The sequence below is a fragment of the Acanthaster planci genome, linkage group LG02 (genome assembly GCF_054643075.1).
Source record: "Acanthaster planci isolate LZ-2023a linkage group LG02, COTS_SCS, whole genome shotgun sequence".
Taxonomy (NCBI): Eukaryota; Metazoa; Echinodermata; class Asteroidea; order Valvatida; family Acanthasteridae; genus Acanthaster; species Acanthaster planci.
The window spans coordinates 34,478,496-34,493,653 of NC_141778.1; the positions used below are offsets into that span (position 1 = coordinate 34,478,496).

The 15,158-nt window shown below is 37.8% G+C and overlaps 2 protein-coding genes across 6 annotated transcripts; one reads left to right on the forward strand and one right to left on the reverse strand.

Moving 5' to 3' along the window:
• Positions 1 to 17: 17 nt before the first annotated feature.
• On the forward strand, positions 18 to 8,215 carry LOC147800169 (alpha-N-acetylgalactosaminidase-like). Of its 5 annotated transcripts, XR_015424539.1 has the most exons (9): positions 18 to 168; positions 554 to 712; positions 1,668 to 1,842; positions 2,169 to 2,343; positions 2,693 to 2,787; positions 3,125 to 3,286; positions 3,697 to 3,894; positions 6,702 to 7,015; positions 7,263 to 7,400. XR_015424539.1 is itself a non-coding variant. In XM_087133692.1 (8 exons), exons 2-8 carry the CDS (start codon positions 564 to 566, stop codon positions 7,521 to 7,523), a joined length of 1,215 nt encoding a protein of 404 aa, XP_086989818.1. In that variant the 5' UTR covers positions 18 to 168; positions 554 to 563; the 3' UTR covers positions 7,524 to 8,215. The 5 variants fall into 5 exon arrangements, 4 of the variants coding, with proteins under 4 accessions (XP_086989818.1, XP_086989820.1, XP_086989817.1 ...); XM_087133692.1 differs by lacking the exon at positions 6,702 to 7,015 and having other exon boundaries at positions 7,263 to 8,215; XM_087133694.1 differs by having other exon boundaries at positions 6,702 to 7,402.
• Positions 7,667 to 15,076, reverse strand: LOC147800170 (alpha-N-acetylgalactosaminidase-like). The gene is made up of 8 exons (XM_087133695.1): positions 14,926 to 15,076; positions 13,673 to 13,832; positions 12,353 to 12,527; positions 11,675 to 11,849; positions 11,221 to 11,315; positions 10,327 to 10,488; positions 9,776 to 9,973; positions 7,667 to 9,056 (listed from the first exon to the last, which is right to left on the reverse strand). The coding sequence occupies exons 2-8, from the start codon at positions 13,819 to 13,821 to the stop codon at positions 8,805 to 8,807; spliced, it is 1,206 nt and encodes a 401-aa protein (XP_086989821.1). The 5' UTR covers positions 13,822 to 13,832; positions 14,926 to 15,076; the 3' UTR covers positions 7,667 to 8,804.
• Between the last annotated feature and the right edge of the window lie 82 nt (positions 15,077 to 15,158).

A 15,158-nucleotide genomic window follows, 5' to 3' on the forward strand; every position in this document is an offset into this window, starting at 1 on the left:
CGTGACCTTTAAAACAACAAAATTAAATCGTGGACCTGGCTGGATATATTACGTTGATTGATCGTTATCACCATGTCACGAGTGGATCGTATTACTGTTACTTTTCATTGTCATATCAATTTGCATTTCACGCAGATGACGGTCTGTGGGCTACTTGACAAGTCAAGGGTAAGAAAACTATAATTATAAACCTTAAAAGGGGAATTTTACTCATGTTATTGCAACTTCGAAAGCTCCACGTAGCAACCCTAGTCTACAAATTTGTTGGAACATGGTTGGGCAGGGACTAACAGTTATAGGTTATTTTAATATACTGGCAAGCAAAATGAAGCTATCACATACCTTCACACATAAGATACTGTGTTTGGAGAGCTTGATACTTATACATATAGTTTTGCTTCAATTAAACATGCGTGAAAGACACAGTGACATTCAGGGTGCTTTTAATTTCAGTAACTAATGTTTTAAAAACTTTCAATTAGGCCTAGGTGCACAAAGCATGGTTGTTTGGTACCTTACAGTACAACATTTTGTTTTATCCCCTTATCTTCAGATTTATAGTAATGTTGGGAGTCACCCTGTTAGTACTCTGTGCTGTGAGCACGCAGGCATTGGACAATGGTCTGGCAAGGACGCCCCCTATGGGCTGGCTCATCTGGGAACGATTCCGCTGCAATACCGACTGCAAAAGATATCCTAATGACTGTGTCAGGTATGTCATTCCTTATCTCTTTTCTAGGGATGTGTGATGCTTTTCCTTTTATATGACATTCATTTTTCAGTTTTTCTGACATCCATACATCCATGTTCATCACACTTCATTTCATTCGTGATATTGAATTGGTTCAGTGTTTTATTTGGGTAAAACCTGCCAAACTGCTCTTTATTTATGAAATGCAAGCAAATCTGCATGGTTATAATGCAGTAGGCCCATAGCTACATTCAAATTATTTATAAATATTACAAAAGTATAACATACGGGGAGAAAAAAATAATGTCTATCCAAACGTCATGCTGAAAACAGTTCAAGTACGACTGAAAATAAGCCACACTCTGTGCAAAGGTTTATAGTGTTGGTTAAGCCCTACTGATGAAAAAGTTAATATAGAGTTGTTCACCAATAGTGCCAGCCTGGAGAAACAGATTAAAGGTGAATAGATAAGGCAAGAGGTGTGCTTGAGGCTTGCCTACACTGAGGGGAATAGAATTGGTTGTCAGTGTCAACAAACTTTTATCCCTAAATCTGCAGACAGCAAGGATTATTAGCATGACCCTTGTGCCTGTAGTGGGCATTTGTTATCCAGATTAGCACTGAAATTTAGTGTCTACTTGAACAGTGAGGATACCAAAGTGCAGTGTGAAACATTTGTGTACCAAAGGTTTAAAGCCTGTTTTAAGCTTTTTTGAAGGAAAGAAAATTGCATCTGTGATGGAAATGCCAATGGGAATCAAAACGTACAGAAATGAAAATGATATAAATAATGTGATATCTAAAGCAATTACAAAGGAGAAGTTATTTTGAACCAATTAATATTCAATGAATACTCTGTTCCAGTTGAAAAAGGTTGTTCAGGAAGAAGCTTCATATCAAAGAATATAAAACAAGGAATAAAAAAAAAACAATAATATCATGATTGCATTGATATTGTTCACTTGCAAATCATCAGTGAGAAACTGGTGAAGGAAATGGCAGACCGGATGGTTGAAGATGGATACAAAGATGTTGGGTATGAGTACGTCAATCTGGATGATTGCTGGAGCGCTAAAGAACGTGACACTCAGGGACGACTGCAAGCTGATCCTGAACGGTTTCCAAGCGGCATCAAAGCACTGGCTGATTATGTAAATTTACACTATTCCAATTTAAATACTGCATTTTAACACAAGTTTACATTCCTAATGTCCTTCTGTAAATTTAAAAAATTCAGTTTCTTCTTAAGGAGTCTTCTGTGTCTTCCTAAATATTTTCCATTATTGTCACTTTAGAATTGTGCACTTAAACACTACTTAATGTGACCAGCTAAAAACTCAAACACCACAATAATACTTCAAACATTTGAAACTGTGCTTTTGCAACACTTCTGAGAGACAGGCCGCTCATTCCTTTGGCAAAAATAGAAACTCAACTGATTTGACTTAGTTTTAATGCAATTTTAATGTGGAAACAGATTCATAGCAGGGGATTAAAGATGGGCATCTATGCTGACTATGGTACCAAGACCTGTGCAGGTTACCCAGGGAGCTTAGGCCATCTGGAAACTGATGCCCAGACATTTGCAGAATGGGGCATTGATATGCTGAAACTGGACGGATGTAACTCTAATGTCACTACTATGAAGAAAGGTATAGGCCTTAAAAGACTAAAATAGATGTACATACTACTGAAACAGTATATTTTTTAACCTGGCAATTGAACGCGGACAAAATTGTACATAATAGCTCAGTATCCTAGTTACAATGCAATATAGTTCACCAAATGGTTGGTTTCAAAAGTTGCTGTCCCTGAGTCTGCGTGTAATTTTTGCCACGACCAATAGTTCAAATAAGAGTTGTGCTGAATGTTTCCCTGGAGTGCAAACTCACAAATCAACAGGATTGGGCAATCTAATGTTAACATCATGCAACATACTATATCTCATGTCTGAGTTATTTTAGACAATTTCACAATTTTCCGTTTCTTTTTCTTGACCAGGCTATCCTGAGATGACTAGGTACCTGAATGCTACAGGCAGACCTATCCTATTTTCCTGTAGTTGGCCTGACTATGAACGAGCTGCTGGAATACCTGTAAGAACTGCCTCCACTCCATTATTAAAGAAAGAAATGGACTAGGTCCAAGAGAAGCTTCAAACTTCTGAAAAGAAATTTGCTGTCACCCTTCTAAATACTCTTTTCCAAATGTTTTTTTGGCTTTTAAGTTAAGTTACAGACTATAAAAGAAAGGAATGAGAAAGTGAATGAATTCTTAGCTGTAGTCTAAATCTGATCGATTTATGAATCTGTATAATTGGCAGACTTCAACAGTCTAAAGCCCTGTCCTTTTAAGTTTTTCTTTGTATGTGCTTCCTTCATTTGTCAGCTTGTAGTTAATAAAAATTACTTGACCTTACTCCATTTTTAACAGATTAATTACACCTTAGTGGCAGAAAACTGTAACATCTGGCGTAACTACGATGACATCAATGACTCGTGGGGATCAATTACAGGCATTATTGATTATTACAACAAGACTCAGGACACACTCATACCAGCTGCTGGTCCAGGACACTTCAATGATCCAGACATGGTGGGTGTCTCAGTCCCTCCTCAAACAGTAATAAAACTGATTAGGAGCACATTGGATTGTGACAAGAACATCTCAGAATTAGAGTGGAATTACAACCAGCCTTTGGCAAGGATGACATTAACCTTTCAACTTTTCTTTGGATCATTAGTGGCCTTTATATAAATGATGGAAAAAAGACAATTTAGAATGAATTTTAAAATGAGTCATAACCCATGGACAGCTGTCACTTGCTGGCACCCTCCCTTCCAATTCCAATGGGAAGGAGCAATCCACAGGTGAGCTGATATGGAAATGTTGCTTTGATTCCTTGTGTTTTCCTGATTCAGTTTGATTGTTAAATAAAAACATATGATTCCATACTCAAAACAACAGTTTTTATTTTTTGATAATGTTGTTTTTGTTTTTTTCAGATTGTTGTTGGGGATCAAGGAATCAATGAGAACCAAGCCAATGCCCAGATGGCCATGTGGTCCATCTTTGCTGCTCCTCTTCTCATGTCTAATGACCTGCGCAACATCCAGCCAGTTTTCCGTAACATTTTGCAGAACAAGGAGGTGATCAGAATCAACCAGGACCCACTGGGAAAGATGGGACGAAGGGTACTGACGGTAGGTTCAACCATCTCCTTCACTTCTTAGGGTGGGGGTCAATGAACTAATAATTCTGTAAAAGAAGTGGTCAAAGAATCACCACTCTTATACAGCAGATCAATTCAACATTGTGTACCAGCAAACCTTCTCTCAGAACTAATTGAACTACATGCATATCAGTCGTGCTTGAATGAATAAGTTTAGGTCACTGCATGATCAACTAGAACTCTCATCACTCAGCTTAGGAGGTAATGGAGTGAAGAAGTTACAGAGATTTAAGTGGGTCACTCTCTTGTGCTCTATCTCTTGTCATAGTTGGGGCCAAAGGTGGATATTTGGCTGAAACACCTGAATGCATGGGAGACATATGGAATTGTATTCCTCAATCAAGATATCAAAGCCAGAACAGTCACCCTAAGGCTCGAACAGCTGGGACTGACCTATGGTCATGGGTACCAGCTGAGGGACATCCTGAATCACAAGTTCATAGGATACTGGACACCGCACGAATCTCATAACTACACAATGCCGGCCACCGGAGTGCTGATGATCTATGCCTATGGCAATGAATAGAAAAGAATAAGAAAGAACAGGTTTTGTTACTCATTCACTAATCATAATAAGGTGCACTGTTAGGAATGCAACTCATGCATGCCAAAGGCTATCAGGATTCGATGTACTCCCATTCTTGCAATAAAAGCAGACCTGAAAAAAGTTGTACAAAGCCTCAGCCATATACCGCCTAGTGTACCCCAGCTTTGCTGAAAACCATTCCATGCCTGTCTGCATCATACCCTGATAACATCCACACCTGAAATTCCTGCTTATGTTTACTTGTGCTACACATTCACAGTTGCAACACAACTTCATCAATCATCACTGTTGACTTAATATTGTATCACCACACCAAATTATCAAAGCTCACTGGAAAATATAGTTTTAGCTAGATGTTCGATCATATTGAATCAACTCATCACCACATACTTCCACGCAGTTTACTTAGTATAATGGCACCACCCAAAAGCAGGTTATCAAATGTCCAATGATATGGTAACTGTATAACACAATACAACGAGCATTTCTCACAAGAAATGACATTTCCAGGACCCCTTCCCTTTTTTCCCACATAGCGTGGCCCGGGGATAGAGGTCTGGCTACGGCCTCTCTACTTTTGGGATGAATGGGGCTTGGTTCTCTACAACAGTGCAGCCAAGTCAGCAACCATCCAAATGTCTCTGAAAGAGATAGGATTCACATATGCCTTGGGATATGAGCTACGAGAAATTTTGACCCATGTTGAGGTTGGCCATCGTGAGATTTACCCAGTTTATAACTACACTGTACCCTCCGCCGGTGTCCTCATGTATTATGCGTACCCCAGTGAATTAACAGATAAACAGTTATGATTTGAGGAGCTGACGGAAACTATTAACCATTGAGCTAGAAAGTCATTGTGCATTTTGTTGCTGATGAATCAAGCTCAGAATAACACAACAAAACGAAAATCCTTGTTAAAATGATAGATTTTTTGTTAAAGTGGCGAATGCTGAAAAACATATTCTGGGAAAGAAAGCTTCAAGTGGATTGTAGTCTGACATTTGAAAGATATCTATTCTTTATAAGATGTGCCAAATGATGTATTGTGTTTTAGATAATTATGTATCGTGTAACTCAATTGAACAGTTCCAAATTTATTGCAATATGTAAAGAGCTACTACATCATTATAGATAATGTAGTAATGAATTTTAATTTGGATAAGCATTAGAATGATTCCCCTACATTCCATAATAGAACTTTCAGAAACTGTATATTCAAAAGATAAATGACAGTATTTTGAGAAAGCCAAAGAAAATATCATGAAGACCAAAGAAGACATGCTTTTTAAAATAAATTTGATAATATTTGTAGTATTATTACTGGTCATTGTTATTATTACAGGCAGTCTTTTCAAATACAATTACCCAGTTACACTTTTTTATGTTTGTAATTTTCTGTTTCCTTTTACAACAAAACAAAATAAAAATTTTAATCAAGTACATGTATTCCATTTTGAGACATACTGGTCAGGTTATACACTATCTGTTTTTCTCTCCATCTCTCTCTCTCTCAGGTGTTGTAATAGTCGTAATTGATATGTCTTGCACTTTACAGTGGAAATAACATTCCTCAAACCCTGCTTTTATTCATCAGTACACTGATCTTGACTGTAGTTCTAGAGTGAACCAAAGAATGACAATCTCAACCCGCAAATTCAACAAATACATGTAATGAATTGGTATCAATCCTATCTTGCCTCGCTGAAAGTCTCATTGTCTTTCAGTTGGTTAATAAGGGAATAAATATGTGCTTGTCTATCGTTTAAGACCAGCTCAGAAGAAAGGACACGACTAATATCTGAGCTGCAAGCAAGGGCATTTTCAGCATTCAGTCTTGCACGCAGATTAATTATTGCCACTGGGTTTGGTAGACAACTAGGAGGTTGGTGGAAAGCCAAAGCCAAGCAGTTCATAGAGGAAATGAGACATAAACATGAACATCATTCACGCTGTCCAAAACAGTGCACATAGAATCATGAACTAATTCATAATTAACATAAGCAGGAATTCAAGCAGTGTGTTAACAGCACAATATCATAAACTTAGTTACCATGTGGATTTGCACAAGAACTTCTCGGACCTTTTATTAAAAAGAAAGTGCAGTAGCATTGACTGGCACTCCATACTCATTTATGTTTCACATAATTTTTTCAGTTGATGTGCCTTTTGCCAAAACCACGTTTCATTAGTTAACTTATCTCTGGTACCCTTGTCATCTTTGCTAACAGTTTGGATCCCTAGTTGATGTTTGGCACCGGCCTCTTCAGCAATACCAGGAGTGGGCCGTTGTCATTCTCAACAGGGATGCTAAGCCCCAAACAGTGTCCTTCAAGTTCAGTCAACTTGGCTTCACGGCCTGGGGGTACGAGATACGAGAGGTGCTGACCCACAAGGAACTCGGTCACTATGGGATTAATTTGCCCTGTAACTTCACAGCACCAGCCAGAGGAGCAACTATGCTTTATGCCTACACTAGTTCATAAAAACATGTTCACTACAACTACCACTGATCTTTACAAGAAGCAATGAATGGGAAAAATTGGTAAACACTTTTCTCTGAAAAAATTCCTATGAAAACCACAAACTGGTCTGGAGACTGAACCACGTAAAACAGTGATTCTGTAGGATGGGATTTTGAATACAAGTTGTCAAGACATCTAATCATGCATCTCAATTTGTAACGTGTACAGAATATACAGGTAAAATTTTGAACACATAATCCTTTGAAGCAATCAGTCCTTTTCTGCATGGTATTTGCATTTTACTTACCTTATTTGATTATCCCACAGTATAACTCCACTGTTCAAATATGGGTTCGGACGTTGGCAGGTCCTCAGGAGTATGCCTTGGTGTTTTTGAATGAAGCCACACAGCTCTGCAAAGTCACTGTCTCACTACGCCAACTTGGTTTTACCTATCTCCCAGGGTTCGAGTTTGAAGATGCATTTGATAATGGTCGGTTTGTTGGTGTCTTCAATACAGACCTGATGTACAATTACACAATACCTGCCATAGGGGCATTGATGTACCATTTATATTTTAGTAGCTGAAGTCTGGGCAATGCTGGACAATTTTAAAATGGCAACATGGCCATATGTCATAAGAGGTTAACAGTAATTGCAAACTATGTGACTGGAAAGGTACACATTTCTTAGATATATGTATGAACAAAATATTACAAGATTACAAGAAATTATGCAGTCACATTTTCAGGATATCTTTATAGAATTCAGATATTTTTTCAATGATATAAATTTGTATACAAAGCATTGGCCCTTAATCTAATTAACAAGAGAAAGTCAACTAAGAGTGAGTTATGTAAATTATTATGGCTGATTTCTGTGGCTAATTTTGAATTATAACAAAAATGACGTCCATTTAACAACTAATTCAAACCATCTTGACAATGCATTCTATGACGAGATTGAATGATTAAATCAGTAAAATGGATGACAAAAAAAGAATATGGTTTTTTTTTTCGTTCACAGAGTGAGATGAAACTGACGATAAAGAGGACAAATAAGTGTGGTTTTTTTCGTGATTTACAATGCTCTAAAAGTGAAATCTAATTATTTCGGAATTGTTATCAACAGTTAGGGCAGGTGACCCTCTTTGACGAAATTAAACTTTCATTTAAGCAATTTTAAATGAGAGAAGTGCAAAATTGACCAGGAAAAGCTATACTTAAAAATTTCATAACAGCATAAACCTTTTCAATTAAATGTATGACTCTCCGGTGAACAATATATTTTAACCAACACCTAATATTTTTGTGGTTAATAAATGTAAACTATATTTTGGAGGAGTGCATTTCTATTGAGTTACTGTAATTGTGATTGTGCAAAAGAGCACATTACATTTTATTGAATTGCATCTGTATGTCATTGATGCCAAATAGTGACAGCAAAAAAATTCTAAAGATGATTAAAAAAAAATTCCAAATATTTTGAAAATGACTACATTCTTCTTAATAGATAACTTTAACAAACGAAGCTGCCAGAGATCATTGTCGGGGCAAAAAAATGATTTCCAAAAACATCTATTGAATGGCATTTACTCTTTATTCTTATCATACAAAAGGCATATACATGTACTGTAATGGCAATGAATGTGTCACTACATCATTTTACATGGTGCCATTATGAATTTGCAAATGGCAAATTTAATGAATGTACCTGACACATACATGCCCTTCCCCTTTCTTTCAGCAGAAAGGGACTCCAGAATGCTTGGGACTCCAGAATGCTCGCTGAAGAGAATTCAATTGTTCTTCTTACGGGGAGGGAGGTATTGTATGACCAAAATGTCAGAATAGTAATGGTTCCTCCAATTTACGGAGTTAATCTTATTATCTCAGCAAAACTAGGATCAACATTTAAGGTAAAAAAATCGAATGGTTTGAACCTTCCCAATGGTGTATTGTCCCATAATTCCATTAAGTCATATCCCTCACTCCTGTGCAGTCCTAATGTGTCCAGGGTGGTGTTGAACCGGACTGGTTGACGGTCATTACGGCTGAGAATCACCATGGCATATGACTGGTCAACAAGAGGCCGGAGCCAGACCTCAAGGCCAATTGCCAACTGCAAGTGAAAATTAAGTAACAGCATGGGCAAGTTTGAGAAATGACTACTGTTACCTGTTAACTGTAATTTAATGAATGTCATTCAACCAACCTCACTTAAACAACGACTGATTGGACTCTCTAGTCAACCATTTGGAACCAAGCCCTATGGCACAGTTGCAAAGCTAGCTACCAATGGGAACTACAAAATTAAAACCTGACAAAAGTTAACTTGAAATTAATGATACGAGATGGCACAGGCAAAGAATGGAACTAGAGATGCAACTGATGGCAATCTCTGGGAGAGGATGACATTTCACCAAATAGTTTGACAGTCATTGTCCAAGTGATGCTTCGTTTGGTATAAGCAGTGATAGGAAGCAATGCACTGGTGGTCAAAGTTAAGTTTGTGCTTGAACTTTCCCTGTGGAACTCATAAGTCCAGGTATGAACTGAAAGAAGTGTTTTCTAATATCCTTAATCAGTGTTAATGAACACATTAATTCGCACTGTCTGGCAGGCACTGTCATTTATGTTTAAAACATAGTCTCTATAATTTTCTCTAGGAGAATTTTTAACCACAGAATAGTCAAAACACAAACAAAAGTGCTTTCATACCATGTACAATTTGAAAAGGCTTATTTGTTTTGAGATCATTTTCAAATTAAATGAATAGCTTTAGTTCTGCAAAGTGTTGGGAAATCACTTTGGACATCTTGAATCCAGCTCAAACCTTACCTTTAAGACACGCTTTCCCATGATACCTAGGGGATCCTGGTTGACCTTAATGACCTGCTTGTTTTGTAGGATGTCACGGTAACGTGGGTCGAGGGTTCGGAGATCATTAGACATGAGCAGTGGTGCAGCCATTACAGCCCACATAGCAAATTGTGCCTTGGCTTGGTAAACACTCAATGCATAGTCCCCGAGAATTAACTAGAAAGAAACAAAAAGTCGCGAGAAATTCTACAAGTTCATTTTGTGAAGTATTAAATTCTTGCACTCAAATTATGACATTTTCAACTACTTATCCCAACTCAGTGGTTTGGCAGACGTACCTCTGGAATCCAGCTTGGAAATGAAAGAGGAGAGAAATACAAACCAAGAGCAATGAAAGATGGGAAACCCTCACAATCAAAATTTCAAGCAAACTACGAAGAACGGATCAAACCAGGGTTGCAAGGATGAAAACAACAAGGCAGAATGAATTGTCTCATTGGATAGTTACGAGAGGGAAGTCTCTAACATCAATGAAACTTTGCTTCATCACAAATCGCACCTATACCTACCATATCTGGGTCATTGAAGCTACCAGGCTTGGAGACACTGGATAGTATGTCTTGATTTTCAGCATAGTAATCTATGATTTGAAGAACATAGTTCCAGGAGTCTTGTATATCAACGTAGTTCCTCCAAATGTTGCAGTATTCAGCAACCAGGGTATAATTAATCTAGGAGTACAGGTAGAAATGAAGTGAAACAAATTTTCAAATGTGACCTGTCACCACAAATTGAGCTGAAAGTCAGATTTTTCAAAAATTGAAATATTGATTTTTTTGGAATTCAGCACAAAAAGAGCTTTCCCACAGTCTACACGTGGAACACAACGGTAAAAGTATATATGTAAGTTGACAATGTGACATTATTGTGGTAGCTTTGCTTTCCGACGTTGTTTTAGCATTTTGACCTGGCACAAAAAAAGCTATCATCAAATTGCTGTGAAAACAACTTTTTTTTTTAATGTTTAATTGTTTATAGTTTGTGATGTTTTAAACTTTGTAAATCATGTTCAATTCAGCTGACGCTGCGAGGCATGATTATTAATAAACCAATTTGAATGAATGAATGAATATGATCCCATTAAATATTTGGAAGTACATGGCAGATGGGTTGCTCTTTCCAAATATTACAAAAAAATTAAATTGACCTCCACTTCAATATGACTTTGAACCCTCAAAATCAGAATGATTGGCATGCGACTTTACTCTCATTTTGTCCAGATTGGTCACAAATGGCAACTAATATCGTCTTCAAATCAGAAACAAAATTTGAAGTGCTGGCACACTGCTTGTTTTAAAAAAAGGGAGGAGCCAGACAACACCTCCCCTTGTTTAATACCTAAAGATCCACCCACTATGCAAAATTGAGAACAGCAACAATGTTATGTATGGCCACACTACTACCTTAATCCCTGCTGCACGTTCATAGTCAGGCCAACTGCAGGAGAAAAGTATGGGTCTCCCTGTTGCATTGAGGTAGGTAGACATTTGTGGATAACCTACACAGGGAATAGAAATACACAACAAATGGCAAAGTAATGACTTACATGTACATACATGAGACAGAGGAATCTAAAGATGGTGAATCTCTCCAGCAACCTGACCCAAGCAAGAAAATCTGGCATTGTCATTTGATTATTAGGATTTTATGAGGATTAAGTGTGCAAGACAATAAGATTAAATGACAATCATCATACTAAATAGTTTCAACAATGAAAACATCTAACCACCTTAAGTTTTTCAGTAAAATGGGATACAAAATTTTCAGTGTTTGGCCTGGAGTAATGGTTATTTATTTTGTCAAAACATAACCACACGGATATAAAATGAAAATCTCAAAAGGGACATATGTACTCGCCTTTCTTCATGGTAGTGATATTAGAGTTACATCCGTCCATTTTCAGCATGTCAACGCCCCATTCTGCAAATGTCTCGGCGTCGGTTTCCAGATGGCCTAAGCTCCCTGGGTAACCTGCACAGGTCTTGGTACCGTAGTCTTCATAAATTCCAAGTTTCAATCCTTTGCTATGCATCTACAAGACAGTTATTAAAAATGATGCAAAATTAACTGATTCACTGGTTCCCTGTACATGTATCCCCAGTGCGTCGAAGCACTGAGACTTTACTTGCTGGATCACTGTTCATAATTGGTGATGACTGCATATGTGAACCAGTGCTCTCATCTTTAGACTGGTTACCATCTTTTTTTAGGAGTCTTCAGTGTAATGGAAGAACTGGTATTCAGTCCTCTTCACTGTAACTGTTGATTTTTTTAAAGCCTTATCTGTAGTTTATAGTCTTCAATCTTTAATCTTTTAGTCCATCATATCATCGATTCAAAAATACTTGCTAGTTTTGTAAAGTTGTCATCAGAACTGACTATTTGGGACTAATGATGAAATTAATCCTGTAGATACCACAAATTCAACAACCATCCAGCTTTCAACTCCCTGTGTGGTGTCAACTGCCTCAGGTATCAAAGGGAAGAAAAACCCTGAGACATCTTTCTTTTATCCACCACTGATACTGTACTCACATAATCAGCCAGTGCTTTGATGCCGCTCGGAAACCGGTCTGGATCGGCCTGCAATCGTCCCTGACCGTCACGTTCTTTAGCTGGCCAACAATCGTCAACATTAACATATTGGTATCCAACGTCTTTGTAGCCATCATCTACCAAGTGATTAGCCATCGTCATCATCAGTTTTTCACTGTAAAAAGGAAGAATTAGGCCTTCAATTTAAAGAAGAATACTTTGTCACTTCACTGACCAAGGAATGCTAAAATGTCATTTGCTTAGTTTAAAATTGTTAGCTAGGACATAAAGTGAAATCCACACTGTCAAAAGAATCACTGACTTGAACAAAAAAGGAAGTAAGATTGTAAAATACAGAAAAGTAGTCGAACACTGCTTAACCACTTGCCGCTGGGGTTTCTGGTACTGGACATGTATGCTTTACACGTGTGGCCGGGGTCTCCGAACTCGGACAAAGGGAACAGGGCCTTATAGCAAAAGACCGTACTTGTAACAAAAGACCAGGCTGCTGGGCATTACCAATAGTTTTTCACTCTCAAAAGTGGTGATAATCCAGCCTTGTTTTGAAACAGTATACCATGGTTTTGCTGATTTAGTGTGAGCAGATTACCAGCGGGGACAAAAGCACTCCACCACCGCATTGATGAGCCACACAGTACCGCTGCAAGCTAATCTGACCCCTATCAAAAAGAGGTCAGCAAAAGAAAGTTACATAACACTGCACAATCTGGGCTCTTTTTACAAGGCTGCAGGCCTGGCTGAAATACTCGGGCATCAATAAATTTTGTCTGTCAGATTAGAGTGGCCACGAGACAGTCATACGTGTGGGTGTAAACATCCATTAATTGAAATGATGAATTTTTGAAGAATTTTGAAAACTGACAATCTTGAAAATGTTCCGTTTGTGTGCACCGGCAATAAGTGGTTAAATATTGGAGTGACCTGAAATATACAAATATAAAAATTTAAAGAGCTTGATGAAGATGTTTCAATCCTGGCAAAAAGAATGCCCTCAAGCTGTCAGAAAGCTGAATTGATCATTTTGATTGGAAATGATCAAGCTATCTTCATACCTGATAACTCAACAGATTCCCTGTTATTTTGACATCTGCATTACTATTACTACATTTGTATTACATTGGTAATACATTTGTATAACTCCTCAGGGCCAGGGCAGCTCAGTCAGTGCACACATATAAATTCAGTATAATTTGTGAATCTGTTATCATCAACGAGTCAGTTTGGTATTTCCAAAACTCAAGATCTATAAGCAATTATGACAGTACAATGTCACATCTGATCAGAGTTATATTCACCTACCTAATACAATTATCAGGATCTGCAGCACAGTTGGTATTGCAGCGGAATCGTTCCCATGTCATCCAGCCCATAGGGGGTGTCCTTCCAAGTCCATTGTCCAATGCATGAACACTTAGCACACAAATCCCCAGCAAGACTAGTAGAAACATATTTATGACTTCTGCCAACAAGAGCGCACACAATCTACAATGTTCAGATTTTGGCCAAAAACTACAAACTAAAGTGACAAAAATTAAATGTAGATGGAATTTCAAGGTGGGATGGGTGGTCAGAAGAAAGAAACATTTTGTAATGTCACTATTTTGTGTACCACGTGCCCTGTCCATTCATCGTACCTACATCAACTCAAGCCAAAAGCAACTTGTACTCTCCCATACTGTTATTATACCAATGGATATTACAAAACTATACTCAACAAAATATTTTGCAACATACTATTTGATTTACTCATTAATTAATATTTACTTGATTCACAAAAAAATCAATGTTCACACCAGAAATGTATTAATTCCTAATACTAACCCTCTAGTTCTAGGGGTACTGTGTTGGTGTGGCCAGGTTTTGCAGACATTTACAATTTCGATTACTCTCTCATTCCCAAGTTTTGCAAAAATCATTACCACAGGTATTAGGCCTATATATTAAAAGAGTACTGGAATGCTACTAGTAAACAGGTCAAAAGCCAACAACATGCTGTCAACTAGCCTTAATGCCATAAGCCAAACATCAATCCACGCCAACAATGTTAGAAACTGAAAGAAGAGGGGCAAGCCATATACCCTAATTCATAAGGTTCGCTACTATCATGGAGGAAGGAAAACAGATAAAGGTACAAGAGAATTTGGATCATTTTTGGACCCTCCTATCTGAATTTCCTCTCATGAACACAACTTCCCCTATTTAGCAATGACAACTTATGTAAGTTGAGCATGATTACCCCGGGTAGGACACTAGCCTTTATTACACTTACGACTCCACAAGTACAGTCGAGTCAGGGAGTCCGCCTGGGCTAATTACTCATGATATCAGCAAATACACATGATAAACATAAGTTTCCTTTCTTTGATCATGGTGATATTTGAAAAACCCTTCAAAACAATCGTACCGTACGCCGCGCTGGCGTTGAATGAGTGTATTTTCATACTCTATTTCAACCATGATTTGTGACCATGTTCAGTTTGACACTCATAACAAAAGTACAAACTGTTTAGAATAAATTCAATATTTTGGCTTACGAGAGCTATATTGTATACCTTGTTGCCGTAGCAAGGAGGTATGCCCGTAGTTAGCTGTGTTTTTTGTCCTCCAGGTCTTGAAACTCTTCACGTACTAAGATTTCGCGTGCAACGTCCGCGTTCATCGTCATGTGACTGATCATGTGAAATTGGGCTTGTACAAAATAAAGTTTCGTTTCGTGTACAATGTGAATTTATTTACTTTGCACGCTCTGATCAAATGTGGTCACAGGCCAAAATGCAAAGGGAGT

Excerpts from the sequence above, each read along its gene's own strand:
- LOC147800170 (XM_087133695.1), bottom strand. The coding sequence starts at position 13,821 with ATGTTTCTACTAGTCTTGCTGGGGATTTGTGTGCTAAGTGTTCATGCA. Across the intron at positions 10,489-11,220 it reads AACGTGCAGCAGGGATTAAG|ATTAATTATACCCTGGTTGC; the intron begins GTAGTAGTGTGG and ends CTGTACTCCTAG. Across the intron at positions 9,974-10,326 it reads GCTTCAATGACCCAGATATG|TTAATTCTCGGGGACTATGC; the intron begins GTAGGTATAGGT and ends GTTTCTTTCTAG.
- LOC147800169 (XM_087133691.1), top strand. The coding sequence starts at position 564 with ATGTTGGGAGTCACCCTGTTAGTACTCTGTGCTGTGAGCACGCAGGCA. Across the intron at positions 713-1,667 it reads TATCCTAATGACTGTGTCAG|TGAGAAACTGGTGAAGGAAA; the intron begins GTATGTCATTCC and ends GCAAATCATCAG. Across the intron at positions 3,895-5,006 it reads TGGGACGAAGGGTACTGACG|CGTGGCCCGGGGATAGAGGT; the intron begins GTAGGTTCAACC and ends TTTCCCACATAG.